Source organism: Diabrotica undecimpunctata, chromosome 7, assembly GCF_040954645.1.
Source record: "Diabrotica undecimpunctata isolate CICGRU chromosome 7, icDiaUnde3, whole genome shotgun sequence".
In the NCBI taxonomy this organism is placed as follows: domain Eukaryota; kingdom Metazoa; phylum Arthropoda; class Insecta; order Coleoptera; family Chrysomelidae; genus Diabrotica; species Diabrotica undecimpunctata.
This window is the reverse complement of record NC_092809.1, coordinates 6,580,985-6,603,314: the sequence shown is the minus strand read 5'-3', so window position 1 is coordinate 6,603,314 and position 22,330 is coordinate 6,580,985. Positions and strand designations below refer to the sequence as shown.

The 22,330-nt window shown below is 33.7% G+C and overlaps 1 protein-coding gene across 1 annotated transcript in view; it reads right to left on the bottom strand.

Annotated features, from left to right (window-relative positions):
- LOC140446263 (gustatory receptor for sugar taste 43a-like) overlaps positions 1–21,149 on the bottom strand; it is a 52,337-nt gene extending 31,188 nt beyond the window's left edge. Inside the window, exons 1-2 of the mRNA XM_072538801.1 lie at positions 21,035–21,149; positions 6,944–7,145 (exon numbers count right to left, since the gene is read on the bottom strand). Of these exons, the coding sequence (XP_072394902.1) occupies positions 6,944–7,121 (178 nt within the window). The 5' untranslated portion in view covers positions 7,122–7,145; positions 21,035–21,149. The remainder of the gene's footprint in view (positions 1–6,943; positions 7,146–21,034) is intronic.
- Between the last annotated feature and the right edge of the window lie 1,181 nt (positions 21,150–22,330).

Genomic DNA, 22,330 nt, shown 5'->3' with positions numbered 1-22,330 from the left:
TTTATTTTCTTTGCTGATGGATTGGTCCCATAAAATGGTGTTTAACATTGTGATGGCTTTTCTCCCTGACGTATTTCTCTCGCTTATGGCTTTGTCTAATGTTCCATCTTGTGAAATAGTGATACCTAGGTATTTGTAGTCACAGTAGTGCTTTATCGTAGTGTTATCGTCTAATATGAGATCTTTTTGCTCTGCTCCAATGCACAGGTATTCGGTTTTCTTTTTATTTACTTTTAGACCCCATATATCATACTCTTCAATTAATTTTCGTGCCATATAGTTTAAATCGTCATAATCTTGAGCCATTATTACTTGATCGTCTGCAAAGTTAAGCGTATATACCATAGTATTGGTGAGCGGTATCCCCATTGTCCTCCATTTTTGTTTGCATCTTATTGAAGCACTTTTGAGGTATATTTTAAATAAAGTGGGAGACAAGCAACATCCTTGCTTTAATCCTTTTGATGTTATAAATCCTGTTGTTATTTGTGTCCTTGCTTTTATCTTTGTTATTGGTGGGTTGTATAGCACTTTGACGGCTTTTATTAATTCTATATTAATATTCGTGCTTTCCATTGATTGCCACAGCTTCTTCAGTGGAACGGTGTCGTAGGCTTTCCGTAGGTCGACGAACAACATATGAATCTCTTGATTCCGTGCCATATTTTTTTCTATTATCTGGGTTAAGGAGAAAATGTGGTCAATAGTGGATCAACCCGTACGAAATCCTGCTTGTTCTTCTGCTTCATAATCTAAGTATTCTCTCTCGATTCGGTTCTTTAACACCTTTCCATATATTCGACTCATAGATCCGGTTACAGCTTTTCCTCGGTAATTTTCAAAATTATTTTTATCACCCTTTTTATGTTTAGTGCTGAGGTATGATATCTTCCATTCCGTAGGGATTTCGCTTGTGTTTATGCATTCTTGAAAAAGTTGTCGAAGACATTCGTACAATTTGTTCGTTCCGTACTTAAACATTTCTCCGGGTATATCTCCTGGTCCGAGTGCTTGTTCCTCTTCAGCTGTTTACATACATTTTTAATTTCCTCTGTTGTTAATCTTATTGGCGAACCAACTATTGAAATTCTATCTTGGTTTTGATTTCTATGTTCCTGAAGTTCGACTCTATTTTCTACCAAAAGTCCTTTGAAATACTCTTCCCAGTCTTCAGGTTTTATGCTCTGTATTACTTCTTTATTCTTTTCTTTTGTCAATTTTTTTATCAGTTTCTAGCTTTCTGTGCTTTTGGTTCCTCCTAGATAAGTATTTATTCGTTGGCAGTTTCTTTCCCAAGACTCGTTATTCTTCTTAGAGATTTTCCTTCGTACTTCTGCTTGTTTTCCCTTATATTTTATTTTTGTATTGTAATGATTTAGAACTTAAATATTGTTGGTATAGTTGTCTTTTACATTTTATTTCTTCCTCTATTTCGTTATCCCACCAGTATGGTTTGTTTACCTTGGGTTTTATGTAGAGTCCCATTGCTTCAAATGCTGCTTCGTGTAAACAGTTTTTATATGTTTATATAGCTGGTCGATATTCTTGGGGGCGGGAACTTGTAGCTTCTTATCCAATCTATTTTTAAATAAGTCTTGGGTACTTTCTTCATCTAGGCTTCTGATGTTGTATCTTCGTTCCTGTATCTTTTCTGTTGTGTTTATGTCTATGCGTGTTTCTCTCTGTTGTCTTCGGATTGGGAAGTGTATTTTTGAACGTAATAAATAGTGATCGCTACCGCATGTTGCGCTTCTCTGAACTCTTACATCTTGTACTCTTAGTCGGGTTTTTTGTTTTTTTACAATATAATTATTAATTTATTACATATTACATAAATTATTGATTTTATGTTTTGTGTTTCCTGAGTCCATGTATAGCTGTGTATCAGTTTATGTGGAAAGTATCCATTTAAGATTCTGAGTTGATTCTGGTTGCATAAATCTATGAATCTTTCACCATTGTTGTTCGTGGTGTCTTCTCCGTATATTCCTACTATTTCATCCGCATCTTTTCTTCCTTCTCTACATCCTATATACTATAAACATCCTTTATAAAAGGTATATAATTAAAGTACCCTATCGGGCTACATCACAGAACGTTTTTGGACTAAAGAGTCTATCATCAGTGTAATATTACCTGAAATATGTATAACCACTTTAGTGAAAGCAAGCATAACGGTTAAATTTTGACTAAGGTTGAAAACGCAGTGTGGTTAACCCTTCGTGGCACGGGTGAATTTGTTTAACACCGAAGACACACATCATGTATTTAAATATTTTACAAAAAATGAAAAAAAAAAACAATTTTTTATGATACAATTTTTATTGTCTACCTTCTTTTATAACATAAAACATATTTTATCAATTTAAACAACAATTCTTTATTTGAAACTGATACAAGCAAACCTAAAAAAAAGACAACAATGTTAAATTTTTGCAAATATTTCTCAAACTTCAAAATTTTGTGTAACACAATCTTGACACATGTTCCAGGCAAAGCTATTCTCTACATTTTCTGCAACAATATCTTGTTTTCTGATTTCGACAGTAGTAGCATCTTCCATGTTTTATACCGTCAGTTGATTATCGGATGGCCACTTCTGAAATCGTTAAATGCTGTGCAATAGCACGCGTTTCTCGTTTTAAGTGCATTTTTTTTGCTCGAGAATTAATGCTTTCTTTAACTAAATCAAGACCAACATTTTTGAGATAAATATTCCTGGTCAAATTTTCGTCGGGATTGTTTGCGTTGTTAACTACATGTCCATTGATGCTGGCAATGTTTATTATATTATACAATATTTTCATAGGCCATCTTCTGGTGTTCCTGCTAACATTGTAGGCAGCTGATTTTTGATCAGCACAATCCACACCATCTTTTGTGATGGTGATGGTTGTAAAATGTGATAATTTTAGGTTTATTTTTTTCACCAGTTTCGAAATCAATTGCATCATCTGTATGTAGGGAGGAGACAGCAAGAACCACTTTGCCTTTTTTTTGGAATATGTGATACTAAGGTAATATTTTTCTCAAAACCAAACATTGAAGAATTCACTGGTCGTAATTTACCGTTTAAAAATTCCAGTGGAATTTCTTTTCTGTTTTTTCTGATGATAGCAACTACAGTTATGTTATGGTCTTCTAGAAGTTTATTAACAAAAAATATGGTGCTAAACCAATTATTAAATATTAAATTGCGATTTGGTCCTAATGTTGAAGCGCAAAGCCTGAGTACCAATGCTTCAGTTTTATTACTAATTGCGAAAGGTACCTCTGGCTGCTTTCCTGCGTATATTTCTAAAATTGACACATAAAATGTTCTTGAGTCTACTATTGCAAATACCTTAATCTCATACTTTCCAGTTTTGTTTGGGATATAAACGCGAAACGAACATCTTCCCCTAAATGCATAGAGCATCTCATCTACCGTGACATACTCTCCTAAGCTGTAATTATTCCTACAATTGCCAACAAACGTTTCCCACAGTTCTCGAATCGGTTCTTTTTCTCGAAGTTAATCTTTTAATCACTCTTTTTTCTTTCATTGCGAGTGTTAATATTATCGAAACGTAGTGAATTAAGTAAAAATTTTATTCTTATGTAATACATCATAGCCGGAAAATTTCCACTTCCGTTCCGTCAGTTGACCAAAACTCCTTCAGATATTATCTACCTCCTTTTAAAACTCCGGCTGAAAGCAGCAATCCAAAGACAGCTTTCATTTCTGTTACGTTCGTCAATTTCACATCGTAATAGTCTTTGTAACGAGTTACAAGTGTAGAGATGTAAATATTGGTATTTTCGACAAATATGTTGATCATCTGATCATCAAAAAAACATTGAAAAGTAGGCGTTCTAGCGTTTTTCGCACTTTCTATGGGACCAGGCATATGTGACATTATATTGTGACTTCGAGTTCCACTTGCTGGTTTGGCACATGTTTATTCCATTTTGTAATACCATATTTTGCTGTATAATAAAGATGCCTATAATAAAGATGTCTATCCATCCATAAAAAGGGAGATAAATCGAAACCTGAAAACTATAGAGGAATTGCAGTTACTAGTAGTATTAGCAGAATATATGGGAAAATAATAAAAAATCGAATAGAAGAAGAATACCAAGATATGGAAGCCGAAGAACAGGCTGGTTTTCGTGCAGGTCGATCTACAATAGACCATGTCTTCTCTATTAGTCAGATAATTGAAAAGAAAGTTACTCGTGGCCAAGAAGTCCATCTGACGTTCGTAGACCTTAGAAAAGCATATGATAGTATCCCGCTTGATAAATTATGGGAGGCACTGGGGAAAACAAATATAAATATAGAATTGATTGAAGCAGTAAAAACGTTGTACTACCAACAAACAACAAGAATTAAAACAGGAAATCTGATAACACCGGGATTCAAAGTGACTAAAGGACTAAGACAAGGATGCTGTATATCCCCAACATTATTCAAAATATACCTCGAAGCAGCACTCAACAAATGGAAGAAAAAATGTACGAATATGGGCATACCACTAATAGACTTAACTTTGCACACTCTGTGCTTTGCGGATGACCAGGTCATCATCGCACAGGACTCTGAAGACCTTAGTTACATGATGCGAAAACTATTAGAAGAGTTTACAGAGTGGGGTTTGGAAGTGAATATCAAAAAAACTGAGTACATGAGTATCGAAGGAGATCAACATAACCTTCTCGTAGAGACAAATTAAAAGATATAACTATGTGATAACTACAAATACCTAGGAGTAAAGATCACTCAAGACGAAAAATTAGATGCAGCCATTAATGAACGAAATACACAGGGAAGGAAAGGCATAGCCTTACTAAACAGCGTACTGTGGGATAAAAACATCTCTAAAGACAATAAAAGAAGAATATACAACACCATAATAAAAAGTATCACAGCATCTGGATGCGAAGTATGGCCCCTAAAAGACAGATCAGAGAAAATGCTTAGAGCAACAGAAATGGACTTCTGGCGCCGCTCGGCGGGAATCTCCAGACGCGACAGAATAACAAACGAGAGAGTCCGAGAAATCATGGGGGTTACACATAATATTGTTGATGACATCAAAACGACACAACTCAGATGGTACGGACACGTAAGGAGAATGCCGGAGAATAGAATACCAAGACAAATTCTTGAATGGCAACCAAGAGGTAGGCGAAGACCAGGAAGGCCTAGAAGAAGTTGATAAAGAAATCAGAGAAAGAGAACTGGAGGACGATCTATGGAACGATAGAATGAGATGGAGATTGGAAATCGGAAGACGTCGAAGAACGTTGTAAACCGAAATTATATATATATATATATATATATATATATATATATATATATATATATATATATATAAAGGTGCCTATTACTACCTCTACAGATGCTAGTGCTAGCCGAAATTTCTGGAGTATCTTCAAAATCTAGCTCTTCTTCTGTGTCACTTTCATGGTGTAATGTTTCATAGATGTCGTCTTCTTCGTCAGAAAAGCCTTTCTCTTCTAAATCATCCTCGGCTTCGGCATCGTAATATAGTTATTTTATAAACTTGTGCGCTCAGATCGTCAGCCCTCTTGTTAATGTGTTTGCGACCTTCTCCCTCATAATCTCTCTCCACCCCCGTTATAGAACTTAGGACAAGGACAGTGCGAATTGGCTTCTCCGCAAGCAAGGACAGGGTATGTTGTCGAAAAGTGCGTGAGTCACAGATGCGCTAACGGGAACCGGTCTTTTGTGTTAAGCCGTCAACAGTTTTGTTTCTCTCAATACTCTGTATCTTTGTTACTGCCTCCTAGCACTGTAAATCTAATGATATTTGTATAACTCTTTTTAGTATTATCAGAATTGCGATAATTATCAATGTAGAATCAGTCCTTATGTTCACTTGTAAATAAATCAAAAGAAAAATACGTCTTAAGTGTTTTTTTGCTTCAGTGGTCCTTAATAATTATTTTGAAGCAATTAGGCGTTCAACTACGCCTCTCTGAAATGTGGAAAGTTTGGTAATAAATTTATCCTCTCCAGTCTTCATTGGATTAATTCGCAAGCATATAAGTGCAAAAAACAGGTAGCTTACCAAAGTTACCCTAACTTAGATTAGTTATCAGAAAATTTCATTCATATTTTTTGAAAAATGTGATGTGTTAATTATAATATATAATTCAAATAAATATTTTAAAACTTTGATTAAAAACTAGTAATTATTGTTTACATGTATTAAAAACTACCTGTGAAATAAGGTAGGTATTACTTGACATATGATCCCTTTTAAAATTAGCTTACAAACCACCGAATGACGACAGCCGTCTACCATTTGTAATGATTACGTCACTAAAAAATCGCAAAAATAAAAAATTATATATAATTTTTACCAATAATACTTTAACTTTCATTAGGTACACATAAAACATAACCTATATTTTTTCTATGATCCACATCGTGAATAATTGACATATTTTTTAGATATGTAAATAGAAAAATCACGAATATTTGGTTTCGTTTTCACTTTTATTTCTACGTAAATACCATATTTACATTGTCATACACAGAACTGTTTGTTTACGTTAAATCAGAAATAAACTAAACGTTCTGGTGCTTGAATAACTGAATAACACAAGAAATAAACATGCGTTATTGACATATTGTCCACGGGAACAATAAAAAGCAATTTTAAAGATATACTGTTGGTTATAAATATTTCATAAACATGAAAAATACTGTCATTTGTCATTTATTTCTTTGTATTTTCATTTTTAACCCGCTTTATGGATTGTTTTGATGCACATTTCATTCACCTTTTTTGTTTATAAGTACAGTTACAGAGTCAATATAAAAGTTTTAAATAATAAAGACTATATATATATATATATATATATATATATATATATATATATATATATATATATATATATATATATTAACGTTTGAATGACTACTTACATAATCCTACTGATAATGAGTAGCTGTAAATACCGTAGAAATTTGACCATTTAAGGCTGTATGTATTTCCATTCTTCTTATAATTGATTGGAAATAACCCAAATAATCTCGATGTAATCAGTAAAGGTTGTATCGCTTCAAAAATAGGTACGGAAATGTAAAGGTCCTCCACAATCATCCTTGGAACAGAAGTTTTTAAATTCTAATAAAAGAAATTAAATATTGGTTAATTTAATACTAGTTTATATACCTATATATATATATATATATATATATATATATATATATATATATATATATATATATATATATATTTTGTTATGGATCAGTTTATCGATCAGAAATAGAATAAAGAGTTTTTTTATTATTTTAATATACCGCGGGCATATAAGTTAAAATACAACCCTGTACTTATTTGTAATCGTTAGAATAAGAGAAGACATTGTTTCCGTGACGGACTAGTTTTTCCTTGAAAGACTAAGTGAATAGTGAAAGGACAATGGAACTCGTGTAATTATATATTTAAGGAATAAACTTTGTAATTGTATTGTGCGGTGGACATTTTTCGAAAGTAAATAAGAATTAGATTTAGATATGAGATAACAAGAATTTGGAAGCTTATTTCTTTTGAAAAAGGCAAAATTGTTAATGGTTTCTGAAAAGCAATTTGAGTTGAACGTAGTTTATTTGTTTTAAATATTATGTTGGAAATTTTCTAAATCGAAAATTAGTGGGAAAGATGAATGCTTATGATTGGTTAAAAAGGAATGATGGGGGATGAGAGAGTTTGAGAAGGTTGTCTGGGGAGATTGAAAAGATTATTATGTTACCGGCAGACCAGAAGAGAAGACGTGTTTTTTCGTGTAGTCAATCGGAGTAGGAGTGTTTTTCGTTTGTTAGTGAAAAAGGTGGAAGCTGAGAGCAGATCAAAAACGAGAAGATTAATACCTCTTTTGAGTCTGCATAGTCCACGAGATCTAATTGAGAAAGAAAGGAGAATTTGTGAATAAAGAGTACCGGTCAAAAGAGGCTTGGGCTTGTGTTTTTCGGAGGAGTAGTTTGCTGGTATGCGGTTTGGATCGAGGCTGAGAACGGGAAAGATTTGATGGTAGCCGGACATAATCAATCAAGGAAGGAACTGTGGTTTGATCGAGAGGAGACATCATTGGTGTAAAAAAAAATAAAGGTCAGTCAAATAATTTGAATGAAAGAAAACTTTAAGACATTCTAAAGATAAAATCAAATATAAGCATACGAACTAAGATTCCAAGTTTTAAAGAGTTATTTTTTTTTGTGAATAAATTATATTTTATATGGTCAATTTTTTTGTAGATATTATTATAAAACAGATCAATAGATAGTTTGTTAATTAAAGTTAAATTTAGAGTATAGGAGTTTGTTGGGAAAGATAATTGCCCACAAAAAGTTATTTATTAACATTCACCGTATTGCTTATTGAAAATAAATAATAATTTGTGTGCATATTGTTGTTTTAATGTTAGTTCCGTTTCCTGTTCTATCCCGATTATGAGCAACGAGGAGATACTGAACCCACTAGAAGAGATATATAAAGTAAACTGATTAAAGTAAAATTAAAAAGGCACCCTGAGAATTTTTAATAGTAATTGAATTGTATGACTCTGCATAAATTAGTGAACTAATTAATTAAATAATTGGATTAATTAAATTAGTCTTAATCAATAATAAAACATCATAAAGCAGATCACAACAATATATATATATATATATATATATATATATATATATATATATATATATATATATATATATATATATATAACTACAACGTACGATGATTAGATTAGACAAGTTGAATGTACTGAATTTTTTAATTAAACGATATAGCTAGGTAAAATTTGGGAACTTTTGGGTAAATTTTCGTGGAACTCTAGACGCCATCAACCTTAGGCAGAACAAAATTAAAAATATTTTTTTCTTTGGCTACTTTCAGATAACTTACATACACTGTGTTCCAATGAAAATTTGACTCCCCTTCCCCCAGGAATTCAGAAACCAAGAGTTTCTTCAAAATTTAAAAAACACGTTAATTTGTATTGGGAGGGGGACGAATTTTCATGAAAAATCCGTCCCTTGCTTTTAAATAACAAGTGTGGTCGAGTGGAACATTCTCTGAAAGATATTTTTTTTTCTCTGCACAATACTCTATTTTTTTTATTTTTGAAATAACTTTAAAAAGATCATTTTGGTAATAACACAGTAATAATATCCGGTGTAAATAATCGGCATTCTGTCACAATTCTTTGTCGCAACTCTGCAAGATCTGCAGGCGGAGTAGCGTATATTTTTGATTTATGTATCCCCACAGGAAGGATTATTCAAGGAAGAGCAAGAGACAGAAATCAGTGTTTCTGGATGTTCAGGACCAGAAATCACCCTCAGTGAAGTAACATATGCAATAAAAAGACTAAAAACCAAAAAAGCACCTAGACCTGATAACATACAAGCTGAAATATTGAAACTATTCGAAAACAATCAACTTAAACTCCTAACGAGTCTACTGAACAAAATTTATGAAACTGCAGAATTTCCTACCAATTGGCTAGTTTCCACCTTCATCCCTCTCCCCAAAAAGGCAAATGCCACCAGATGCTCTGATTACAGAATTATAATCTTAATGAGCCATGCACTTAAAATCCTTCTTTCTGTTATTCACTCTCGCATATATAGAAAACTTAAAGAAAACATTAGCAGTGTTCAGTTTGGGTTTAGAAGCAGACTGGAAACGCAAGATTCCCTATTTTCCATACAAGTATTGATACAAAGAGCTCAAGACGTAAATTGCGAAGTCTTTGCATACTTTATAGACTTTGAAAAAGCATTTGACAAGGTTCAACATCAAAAATTATTTCAGATACTGAAAGAATTTAGTATTGATGACAAAGATTTACGCCTAATTAAAAATTTATACTTACATCAAAGGGCAACTATACAAGTAGACAACGAAACCTCACAAGAATTCACGATAAGACGTGGAGTACGTCAGGGCTGCATTTTATCACCGACGTTGTTTAATACTTACTCGAAAATGCTGTTCAGGGAAGCTATTGATGGTTTAAGAGAAGGTATAAAAATCAATGGTGAAATCATAAACAATTTTAGATATGCGGACGATACGGTTCTGATAATGCGGAGGGTCTGCAAACATTAATAGACCGTGTAGTGGAAGCCTGTGACAGATACGGCATGAAATTAAACTGTAAGAAGAACAAAATTCTTGTAGTAAATAAAAACGACGTAATACAGCACCAATTCACAGCTCATAATGAACCCTTGAAAATAATCGACAAAATTACATACCTTGGATGCAGCCTAAATAAGGAATGGGAGCACTCACAGGAAATAAGATGTCGTATAGAAAAGACGAGAGCTGTCTTCAATCGCCTCAGGAAGATTTTATATAATATGCACCTAAACATTGATATAAGAACACGAGTCTTGAGATGCTATGTATTTTCTACCCTTTTATATGGAGTCGAAGCCTGAACCTTGACGGAGGCAACATCAAAACGATTAGAAGCCTTCGAAATGTGGTGCTACCGCCGCATGCTCAGAATTTCCTGTATCCATCATGTTCGTCATGATCATGCATCACATACTTAGGGGATGTGATGCGCAATGAAAAGTATCAATCAACTAATTTTACAAGGCAAGATAGAAGGCAAAAGATCTCAAGGACGCAGAAGGACATCGTGGTTGAAGAACATCAGACAGTGGGCAGGAATGACTAGCATACATCTATTTAGAGCAGCTGTCAACAATTTGTATGGACCAACGTGAATGTCAACATCCACAGAGGATAGGCACCAAAAGAAGAAGAAGAAGTATCCCCACAAAAAAAAAAATAAAGGCGAAAGATCCGGTGATCTGGCCGGACACTCTATTGGACCCCTTTTACCAATCCATCGCCCTGAAAGACGTTGAATTAAAAATTGTCTTACGCGTATATCAGATGGGACACTCCCACATTAAGATATGTGGGGGTGTTTCATCCTGTTGGAAAGATAATTCATCCTCTAAAAGATTATTATCAGATTCCAATAGGTCAGTGATAAAAGGATCAATAATATCCTCTAACAAATTTAAATAAGTTGTTCCTTTCAGATTTCCTTTACGAAATAAATAATGGTCCAAGAACGTGATTCCCTAAATTGCCAACCCATAGATTTAATTTCTAAGGTGTTTGTGTATGTGTCTCCATGAATAAATGAGGATTAATGTTACTCCAATAACGACAATTATGTCTATTTACTTCACCATTTAACATAAAAGTACACTCGTTAAAAAACACGTATTGTACAATCGATGTTGGTTGTTATTTCTGATTTCACTAAACTCTTCACAAAATTGAAGCCGACGATCAGGATCATCTTCAATTTTTTTAGTTTAATTTTTAGTTTAGTTTAATAGTTTAATTAATGAAGTAATCGTATTTTATAAGGGTGAAGTTTATTGGAATTTATTGGAACTCGGTATCAATCTATAAGAAGAATAGAAGAACGAAATAAATTTCTAAATCACTCCTGCTTAGAGTTGTCTGATAGTTACTTACTAAAATTTCAATATGAGATTCAACTGTTCCTTTAGATATCTGAGTATTTGAATCACGAGAAGCCAAAGGTTCACAACTCATTGCCTTAGGTTGAACATAAGCTATTGGAAAATGATCTGGGGGTTTTTCAAAAATATTTTCTCGTTCTGTTATTTTTGACAGTGTAAAATCTATGTCTACAAATTTGGTATTATCTTATGGGACAATACCTGCTGACTTTTTTCTACTAAAATTATTTTCTGCTTTTGACAGTGCGGCTGCACTTGCATAAGCTTTACCAAATATTTGCCTTACATCTTGTAATTCAACAAGTTTATTCGGTTTGTTTTTCTGCCAGTTTCTAATCTATAGAGTATAATAATTGCTTAAATAATACATGAGACTTGCGTCAAGAGGCCGAAGCTTATGTGACATATGTAAAGGGATTACTAAAATATGAACATGGTGTTGTCTTGCTGGTTCTATTAAAGCCAATTTTAGGAGTATTAATATAACTTGTTGTTTTACAGCAATAAGCTATATTTATTCTTTTTTGGGTTATTTGTATAAAATGTAAATTTTTTAATCACTTAATAAAATATAAAAATCGTACCACTGATCACAACAACGAACTGATAAATAATTTATTCACCCAACCACTTGACAAAGAAAATTGAAGAGGGTATTGCCAAAAGATCTACCGCAATAATACGAGAACTGTCACTGGACGGTACCTAATTCACGTTAATTTACTTACAGACTATTCACTTATTACTCTGTGTATCGAGTAGATTGTAAACATGCAATGTAACAATAAAAAAAAGATATTCGTAAAAAATCGATCGAAAACATAAGAAAAATTTCAATTTTCAATCACGAATAAGTTTAAAAGTGTTGACTTTTCGAAAAAAAAAAACTCTATAAAACATTTTTTGATTAGAATACATGTTTCTATCGATTCTTGAGTTTATTTTCAATATAAAGGTTCCCTCTCCCAAGTTGAGGTGGATTCCACCCCCAGGGTAAAACATACTTTGGAATAGGGTATATTTTGTTTAAAGTATTCCCTACTTGCGGCTAAAATTCTAAGTATATCGGTGCATGTTGATGAAATTCGGATTTAAAATCTGTGGTACACTGAAGTATTATGTTTGAGATTATCAGCTGTGTACAAAAAGGCTTGTATACATGTGAAATTATTAATATAATTTTAGAGTATAAGAATTGTATTACATAGGGCTGGTTCACAATAGGAGAGGTAATAAAGGGTTAAACAGATAATAGCCAAATCAGGTTTATAAAAAAGGCTTACCAATATTGCTGGTACACATACACACTCGTGGTATTTATATACGCAGGCGTCCATACGCGTTGTTCATTCGCCGTTGTTTCTCGTACGGGGGGAGCTGTATTTAGCGGTTTTACACATGTGTCTCGCGGTATTAACACTAAGATCGACAAATTGGAAGAGATAGACCACATTTGCGTCTGCTGTCTATATGATTTAAGAGTCAAAAGGATTCGCGGTACGAACTATCAAAGAGAGAGCTGTTCGCATTAGACCCATCTACGAGAGTCTGTTGCTATCGGGAGTCAACAGTCGAGAAAGAGAGAGACCGGAAAGACACTTATATTCAGAGACAGCGTTTTTCTGTTTGCTATTTTAACCCTCGTTTAGTGTTCTGGGATATACCATACCCAGGTACTACTTTTATTTCTATAAAATCGAGGTAGAGTATAGAGGTAAATTTACATGATATTTTTGATATTTTTTCGAGGTGTACTATGATTTTTATTTTTCTTTCAGCGATACTGCGATCAGTTATAGAATAATTACGTCTTACGAACAAGAGCAGGAAAGGTTAAAACGATTATGGGCGGAGTTTGGCAGTATTTCTGACGATGATAAATCGTTCATTGATAGTGAATCTGAGGAAGAACAAACCGCATTAGAAAGTTAAGAGGCAATCATATTGGTAGAAGGTGCTCAAGGAGAGACAGCACACAAAAGGGATGATTCTGAAGAAGTGGAGGCTGAAGAAGAAAGTGAATTTTCAAGTGGTTCAAAAAATGGTGGTGAGAATAATGGTAAGAGATACTTTTTAGATAAAGACAAATCAAAGTGGTTCAAGCTTCCAAAAAACAAACAAGTGAGAACAAGGTCGGAAAATCTAATTACATATTAACCTGGTGTAAAAGTAATAGCACGAGGAAAGCAGTGTGTTCTTGATTGTTATTCTTTGCAGAAGAAATATTAGATGACATTGTTGACTATACGAATGTAAAATTTGTACAATATAACATACTAACATACAAAGAGACTGACAAAATTAGAAATCAAAGCTTTTATAGGTCTGCTCTATTTGACGGGACTTTACAAGTCAAACCAACAAAATATTTCAGATCTTTAGAATACTGATGGAAGCTATTGATCTCATTCGAACAACAATGTTACAAAAAAGATATTCCATTTTCTTGCAATGTTTGCGATTCGACAATTTTCAAATAGAGTAGAGCAGAAAAAGATCGACAAATTGGCAGCAATTAGAGGTATATTTGATCAACTCGTTCTGATCGTATCTTGATCAACTGATCAGCTGTAAGACACATTAAATATATACCAACATCTTACAATAGACGAAAAACTGGAATCGTTCAGGGGACGTGGGTCATTTCTTCGATACATACCGAATAAGCCAGAGAAGTATAGCTTAAAATTATTTGCGCTAGTGGATGTAAAACTTACTACTGTTTAAATATGGAAGTTTAGGTCGGCACACAGCCAGAAGAATCTTTCCGACAAAATAACAATCCGCAAAACATAGTTGAACGTTTGATTGTGCCAGTTTCTAGTACTAAAGGTAATATTACTTTCAATAACTGGTTTACCAGTTATCCGCTTATGATCAATCTACTTCAGACTCATCATCTTACATTGGTTGGGATAGTTAGGAAGAACAAAAGGTAAATTCCAGCAGCACTTCTGAACACACAAAATTTGCCTTCAAAGACGATATAACGGCTGTCTCATATGTGCCAAAAAAGTCAAAAAATGTAATCCTCTTTTCTACATCGCATCATGATGAAAGATAGTATAATTGAGGAAATTGGTGAAAAGAAATTACCTGAAATGATCGACTTTTACAATTTAACCAAAGTCGGTGTAGACACATTGGATGAGCTATCTGCTAATTATAGCGTATCAAGAAATAGTCGGCATTGGACTTTAACATTAGCTTTTTCGTTTTTGAATACAGCTGGAGTGAATGCTCAAGTTATATATAAAACAAATACAAAAAACGATAAATTAAAAAGACGAATTTTTTTGAAAGAACTGGGTGTGCAGCTGATTTCTGAGTTTCGAAACCAACAAAGACAAAACCATTCGTTGAGTCGACCACTACGTGATAATCAGCAACCAGAGGTACATCAGTTGGGACTTAAGCGACGTAGGACAACCAGTAGATATTCTGTTTGTCCAAGAAATAGAGATAGGAAGACTTTTTACATATGCATGCGATGTGATACTCCAATTTACTTGGAACAAGCAATAATGACGTGTTCAAATTGCGACAATTTTGAGTCAATGTATTTTGGCGTACATTTTTTTCTTTAATTTGTAGAATCTTAGGCTATAAGTTTATTTATTAATAATATCTGAGTACATTATTGTTTACTCGTGTTTTTTGACTAGCATAATTGCAATATGTTAGATAAATGATGTTTACCATTGAAATATAAGACTTTTACAGTATCATTTTTAATTTATTTGAATCATAAATAAGTAAAAAAACAAGATTAATCATTATAAATGATTAAATTTAAAAATTTTACACACCTCTCGTGCTAATTTATCGAGGCACACTAACGCAGGGTTAAAACTGTCTGTTTGTTTGTCTAAACAGGTGGGGTTAAAGTGGGAATAGAAATTATTACTTGATACAGATTTAAGAGTTGATTTAATGTAATGATTTTTAATATTGAGGTTGAGCATTATAGAAAATAATACAACGAAAATATAACATAATTTTTGCAAGTGAAAAATTGAACAAGCTGTATCATAAAAACTGTGCTAAAAATAATTTTCAAACGGAGTGGGTATAGGTACTTATTATTATTATTATTTTTGTATAAACACTAAAACTAATATTGCATAATAAATAACACAATTAAATGCCTACCGTTTGTTTATCAACATGATAATCAGCTGCAAATGTATGCATTCGTGTAGTACAAAAACAAATAATATAGTATATAACGATTAAATGATGGGAAATAACAACTACTTAATAATTAAGCTGTTAAACAACAGTAATTGTTCAAACTAATATTGCGAGTCGGAGCGAAATGTTGTTTTTGGCATGATCCGATTCATTAAAATATAGACATCGGTAAGATTAATGACTTCATATACTATTTGCTTGTATTTTAATAGCAATTGATTTTATTGTGTATCTATTTAAAGCTATATTTTAATCAAATTTGCTCAGGGTAAAATAAAAGAGAAAAAAAGTAAAACATTTAAATATAATATAAAGCGTAAAATTATATGAAAACACAAAATTAACAAATAATAATCTGAGAATATGATATAAAAAATAGATGCAAAAGTAAATGTACTGGGAATTTAATTAATATTTGTTATTTTTTTTAAACTGGCTCATTTTGATCTAAAAATATGACTTTCTTTCTTATCTCATGTTCTGAGAGATGCCGTAGTGCGCAGGATCTTAAGAGTGTATGTATAAAGGTTTTATCCTTTATTTAGACAAAATAAAGCAAATAATAAATGAGAGAGGAGAAGAAAATAGCATCAAAGACGAATGGAATATAATCCAAACGACAATTACCAATACAGCAAAGGAAACATTAGGCGAAACCTCAATCAAAAGAAGTGAGGAATGATTTGGCCAAGATTGCCAACAACTAATAAATAACAAAAACACATCATCATCATTCTGGCTTTATAACCCTACGTGTGTCCTAGCTTCCTCAAGAATTTCTCTCCAGTCGTCCTTATCTCTCGCCTTTCTCCCCCAAGCACGTATTCCCATCTTTCTCATGTCTTCATCAATGTTATCAAGGAATCTTGTTCTAGGTCTTCCTCTTCTTCTCTGACCAATGGGTCTATCAAGGGGGAGTTTTTGAGCTGAGTCATTTTGTTCCATTTGCATTACATGCCCTATCCACCTCAGACGTCCTATCTTAATATGTTTTACGATATCAGGTTCCTGGTATATTCTATAAAGTTCAAAGTTGTTTTGTCTTCTCCACACTCCATTGTCATTCACTGCTCTATAAATTCATCTTAGTACTTTTTGTTCAAAACACCCTAACATGTTTACATTATTTTTTGTTAGAGTCCAGGTTACTGAACTATATGTTAGTACTGGGCGTATTATTATTTTGTATTTCTCGATATAATTGTGGATTTAAGAAGGAGGTTGAGCCCAAAATAGCATCTGTTGGCCGTGCAAATTCTGCGGTTTATATATAGTCTACACTACAGTGGAAAAACCAGAGGTAATGAGGAGTACTATCGAGAGAGAGTGTATATTAACTTACCACCCAGAAGAGGACATCTACTTCAAAGAAGAAGTCGAAAGACAAAGAGAAAAACCAAAATTCAAACGAAATCCTTCCTCCTACATCACCGGAGGAGTTAAACGAGCTAATTAAAAACAGCTCGCCGAAAAAGCCACCTGGTCCAGATCAAATAACGAACAGGACTCAATACTAAGCCAGCTAATACCCAGACTAAAATACTTACCAGCGAGAGCCATAGTATATTTTACAAATATAATCAATGCGATGCTAACATTCAAGAAATTTCCAAACAGATGGAAAGGGGCCCATGTCATAATGTTACCATAGCCCGGAAAAAACTGCACATTCTCACAAAACTACAAGCCAATAAGCTTGCTACCTACAATCAGCAAGATTGTAGAGAGAGTAATACTCAGCAGACTCCAAGCTACAATAGACAGACTAGATATAATACCGGAAGCCCAATTCGGTTTTAGATCAGAACACTCCAGTGAGCTACAAGATTAAATGATAAACAATACACAGGAGCTGCCTTCCTAGATGTAAGCAAAGCTTTAGACAGAGTCTGGCATAAAGAACTGATCTACAAAATGAGAAGATACGGCTACAGCGGAGCAATGACAAGACTAATCTTTTCGTACTTGAGCAATCGTAGTTTCAGAGTTCGAATAGGACAAGTCCTATCCGAACTCGAGAACCTGGAGGCTGTACTGCCACTGAGAGCGGTACTGTCACCTTTACTGTACACGATATACACAACCAGATATCCGAAAAGACTCAGAACTCCGAAAAGACACAGGCTGTACTTTTCAAAAAGAGGCACCAACAACCAGAAGAACAGGTGACTGTGCAAGACAATCCTATCGAGTGGAAAAGCGAAGCAAAAGCAGACGCTACAATACAAAAAGCCAACATGGCAAGAGCATCAATAAGAGGCCTAGCAGAAACAAAAAGCAAACTCAGAATTAAAACGAAAATAAGATTAATAAATAGTATAATTCTTCCTATACTAACATATGCATCTCTAGCATGGGGACACACATGTAAGACAACAAAAAAGAAAATACAAGCGGCAGATAACAGCAGCCTAAGAGAAGTAGTCAACGTACCGAGATACGTTGCAGAAAGATTCCTCTTCAGAGAATTACAACAAATTAGAGTGACTGCTATAATGAAGGAAAAAGCAAGGACAAAGTTCGCGGAGATAGAGAACCATACTAGTCACATATTGCGAGAGATCATGAGGTACGACGCTTTCCACAGATGGAAGCACAAGAGACCCAAACAACAAATAGTAGAATAAAACCAAACGTACCTACTAGACAGAAAATCAATAAATACACCAGAGAGAAAACACTACAAAAAACAACAAAAACAACGCACCAAGAAGATAGTTCGTAGCTCAAAAAACTCGTAGACAATCGCAACGTACAGCGTGGACCTAGTTAATTTTAAGTAGATAATTATTATACTAATATGCACTAATTCTGATTTTATGTTTCAGGCATCCTACAAAAAAAAAATTAAAAAAACACACAAAAAACGGCTTTGGACACCAAAAAAATCAAAGAACTACTAACAAAAACTGGCGCAAGCAACAAAAAAAATATTAACAAAAACCATTAAAAATCCGGGCACGTAGGGCCCAACCACTTGAGCACCAAGTCACGGAACTAAGCCTGGCTCAGAGCGGAGACTTGAGCAATTTTAGTTCGCGGATAGCCACAGTAAGATAACAGGATTATAGCGACAATGTGCTGTCCTGAGTTTTGAATTCGGTTAGGAAACCATGTTGAAGACATGAAGTGCATTTGGCTGATAGTTGTGCCCCTATCGTGCATCAGAGTGCTATATGGGAGAAAGGGATGATCTGGAGCATTGGAGCGCGGTGGAGTGACTCCTGTTTTTACTCGAGTTAATACACCTCGCTCCAATGAATTGTTACACCGGAACGTAATTCTTAAACCCCGCTGGGTTTAATTAAATTGCTTGCTTGCTTGCTTTGATCACTTAGCGTATTTCTTGTAATTCATCTCAGTACTCTCATCTCTGCCGTTTCCAGTAGCATTTGCGTCGTGGCTGTATCAGATCTTGTTTATGAGTTATATGTCATTATTGGTCTTACACTGGCTTTATAAATTCTTGACGTCATCTCAGTGTTGAATCATTTTCGGACAAAATAATTGGCGAATACCAACGCGGTTTTAGACTAAAGATTTTATTGGAGATATACAAATAAAATAACTTTTTAACAGTTTAACCGATGGCTTTAAAATTTTGATCATATTTTAAGCACTAAAGACCCAACATTTTGTGTAATATAAACGTTTACGTTCATTTTTAAAAAAATTATAAAAATTATTACAAAACAGAAATTTCTGAATTATTTTGCAACTTTCTAAGTATTAAATAAGGATAAAACATTTTAAAATGCCATTTTAAAGGTTGTTATATGACTTTATAAGTCATTATACGATTATTACTATTAAATTTGTTTCGAATGTTTCACCATTCACTTTTTGGTGATGGGCGACAAAAGTGAAAATTTAAAAATTTACCGTTTTTTGACCTTAATTTATTAATAATTCATTAATTTCAAAAAGTCGACTGCAGGAGATATATAGGTTTTTGATATATAGATCCATACTACTCAAAACAACTGTCGTTGTGAGTAAAAAACCTTAGTTTTCTAGTCTACACTGTGAGTAGTAATTAGTTTGGTTTAAAAAAAATTCAAAATCTAAAGGCCGGTTTTCACGCTACGTCTTATTGTACGTTTTGTTGGATAGGACAAATCCTATACAATAAAACGTGGCATGTAAACAGCAAAACGTACGTCGAATCGAAATGAAATCCAAGGTCAGATCGTAGAAATGATGGGAGAAGCATAGTTTTGCGAGAACTGATAGGATAAAACGTTACGTGAAAATACATGTTCAGACAAGTCGTCCGATCTTGACTTATTTGACGACTAGTTCCACTGCAGTTCGCTTCATTTTTCTTAAAAAAACCTAATATTGTCAGATTTGCGGCAATGCATCCACGATTTTCTCGGGGAATTTATTGAATTGTATAAAAGTTTTTAAGTAGTTCTGTTTTAAAACCAAGTAGATTGCATTACAGGTTTCAGGAATTATTTGGCTTAACGCTGGTTTGGATATTATGGTTGTGAACTCTAAGTCCTTGACGCTGCGTCCTGTTATAAGATATCTGAGAGTTGCTGTGAGTCTTTCATGGGGTGTAATGGCTTTTCTTATGAGGTGTCTTATTTCAATATGTATGATGTTACCAACTCTAGCAATTGACAATAGGCTGAGGTGTCCATTCGCAAATAATTGCGCCAGTCATCTGGTTCGCCTCTCAGTTCTTTTAGTAACGAGACGTGGGAATACTGGCTTCTTTTTAGAAGCCCACTCTCCTGACCATCTTGTTTTTTCCCTCCTCATCCCCTTTTTCCTCAGTTATAGTGTCGTTATGGTTGAAAAAATAAAAGAAAGCAGCCGTGTTTCATCCATAATAAAAAAAAATCACTAAACAAACTTCACACAACTCGAGACTCTGAATTAGAAATGAGGTAGAAAACGGAAGGAAAAACGTAGTGTGTATACACTGGACAAAACGTACATTTTGTCGTACGTTTTATATGACCCACAAAACGTACAATAAGACGTAGTGTGAAAACGGGCCTTAAATATAAACGAAATCGATCTATTTGAACTTTACCTCCGAAAATAATCAACTTATAAAATAGTGGAGAGTTTGCACACTTTGTAAACGCATTGTATAAAACGAAGCAAAAGCAACAGAAATACATATTATATTGGAAACAATTTTCCAATAACGTTAAACACTAGCGAAATAAATGTTATTTAGCTTCTGTATAAGCATACAAAATAAATAAACAAACATTTCACGTGCTATATCGTTTTCATTTTTAAGTAGATTCGTGTTTTTTTAGTATACAAAAAAATTACCTTCAGATGTCTGGTCTAACAACCAATTGAATGTCGAGATATTCAGCTGTATATCAATTTCAAATATAGCGGAGTAACAGCTCTTGGTTTCTTAATAATTACACGTCAGTTTCAGTGCGTGGAAAATAACTAAAGAGCTTGGAAACGATTCTCCACGCGGTTGTTTGTAAAACGAATCAAAACAAAACCATGGAAAACATATAAACATGTATTTTCTGATTCATATCTATGCAAATATTGGACTGTTGGATATTATTTTAGGAATTGAGAGGATTGAAAAGAACGTAGCGAGTGTAAATATGTACTTGGTAAATATATTTTTTAGACTTCGAGTATGAAAAGCGTATGTATAAGGATATACCAGAAAATGATTGACGGGTAAAGAATAGATAATCGAATTCAATTTTGATACAGTTTTGTGCCAAACGAAAAATAGTGATAACGTGCAACAAAGAGATTAAAATCTTTTTTGACAAATCTATTTTCATATCTAACGTATATAAAAAAACAAAGAAAAAACACAAGTATTGTGACCAAATATAGAATCTATGTCAAGACGTATCAAAACGTGTAAGACAAGCATTAGGATTGTGTCAAATAGTAGCTGTGTGTCGGGTTCAATGATATAAAACTACTCGTCATACACCAAGTGTACGGTTCAATTGAAATAAAAGTCGATTGGTACCAAAAAACTTTTATTAAGTAAAAACTTTTTAAATTGTTTAAATTATCGCACCATCTTTTTCTTGGTTTGACAATATTTCTTCGTCCATTTGATGACTTATATCGTGCTATTTGTATTATCCTATCATCTGCCACTCTATTAATGTGTTGGTTCCAGTCCTGTTTCCGTTTTGTCACTCATCCATTTATTATCTTCTACATTGCATCTTCTTACGTTTTCGCTTCTCTCCCTATCCAACAGACTTTTCCCTGATATCCGTCGAAGTATTTTCTTCTCTGTTGTTTCTAGTACATATATAGTCGTCTTGTTTTAGATGTGCCAGGTCTTGTCTCCGCCGTGTATGTTAATATAGGTCTAATTACGGCTTTATAGATTCTTGTTTTTGTGCCTTGTCTTAGGTGTTTGTTCTTCCAGATTGGGTCATTAAGAGATCCCGCCGCTTTACTTACTTTTAAGCTTTGTTCATTTGTTTGTAGTTCTTCTTCAACATCTCCGTAACCAGTTATATCTATTCCCAGATATCTAGACTTTGCTTCCTGCTTTATTATTATCCCATAAATTTCGATTTTACATCGTAGTGGGTATTTAGATGGCATACATTAGGTTCCTTC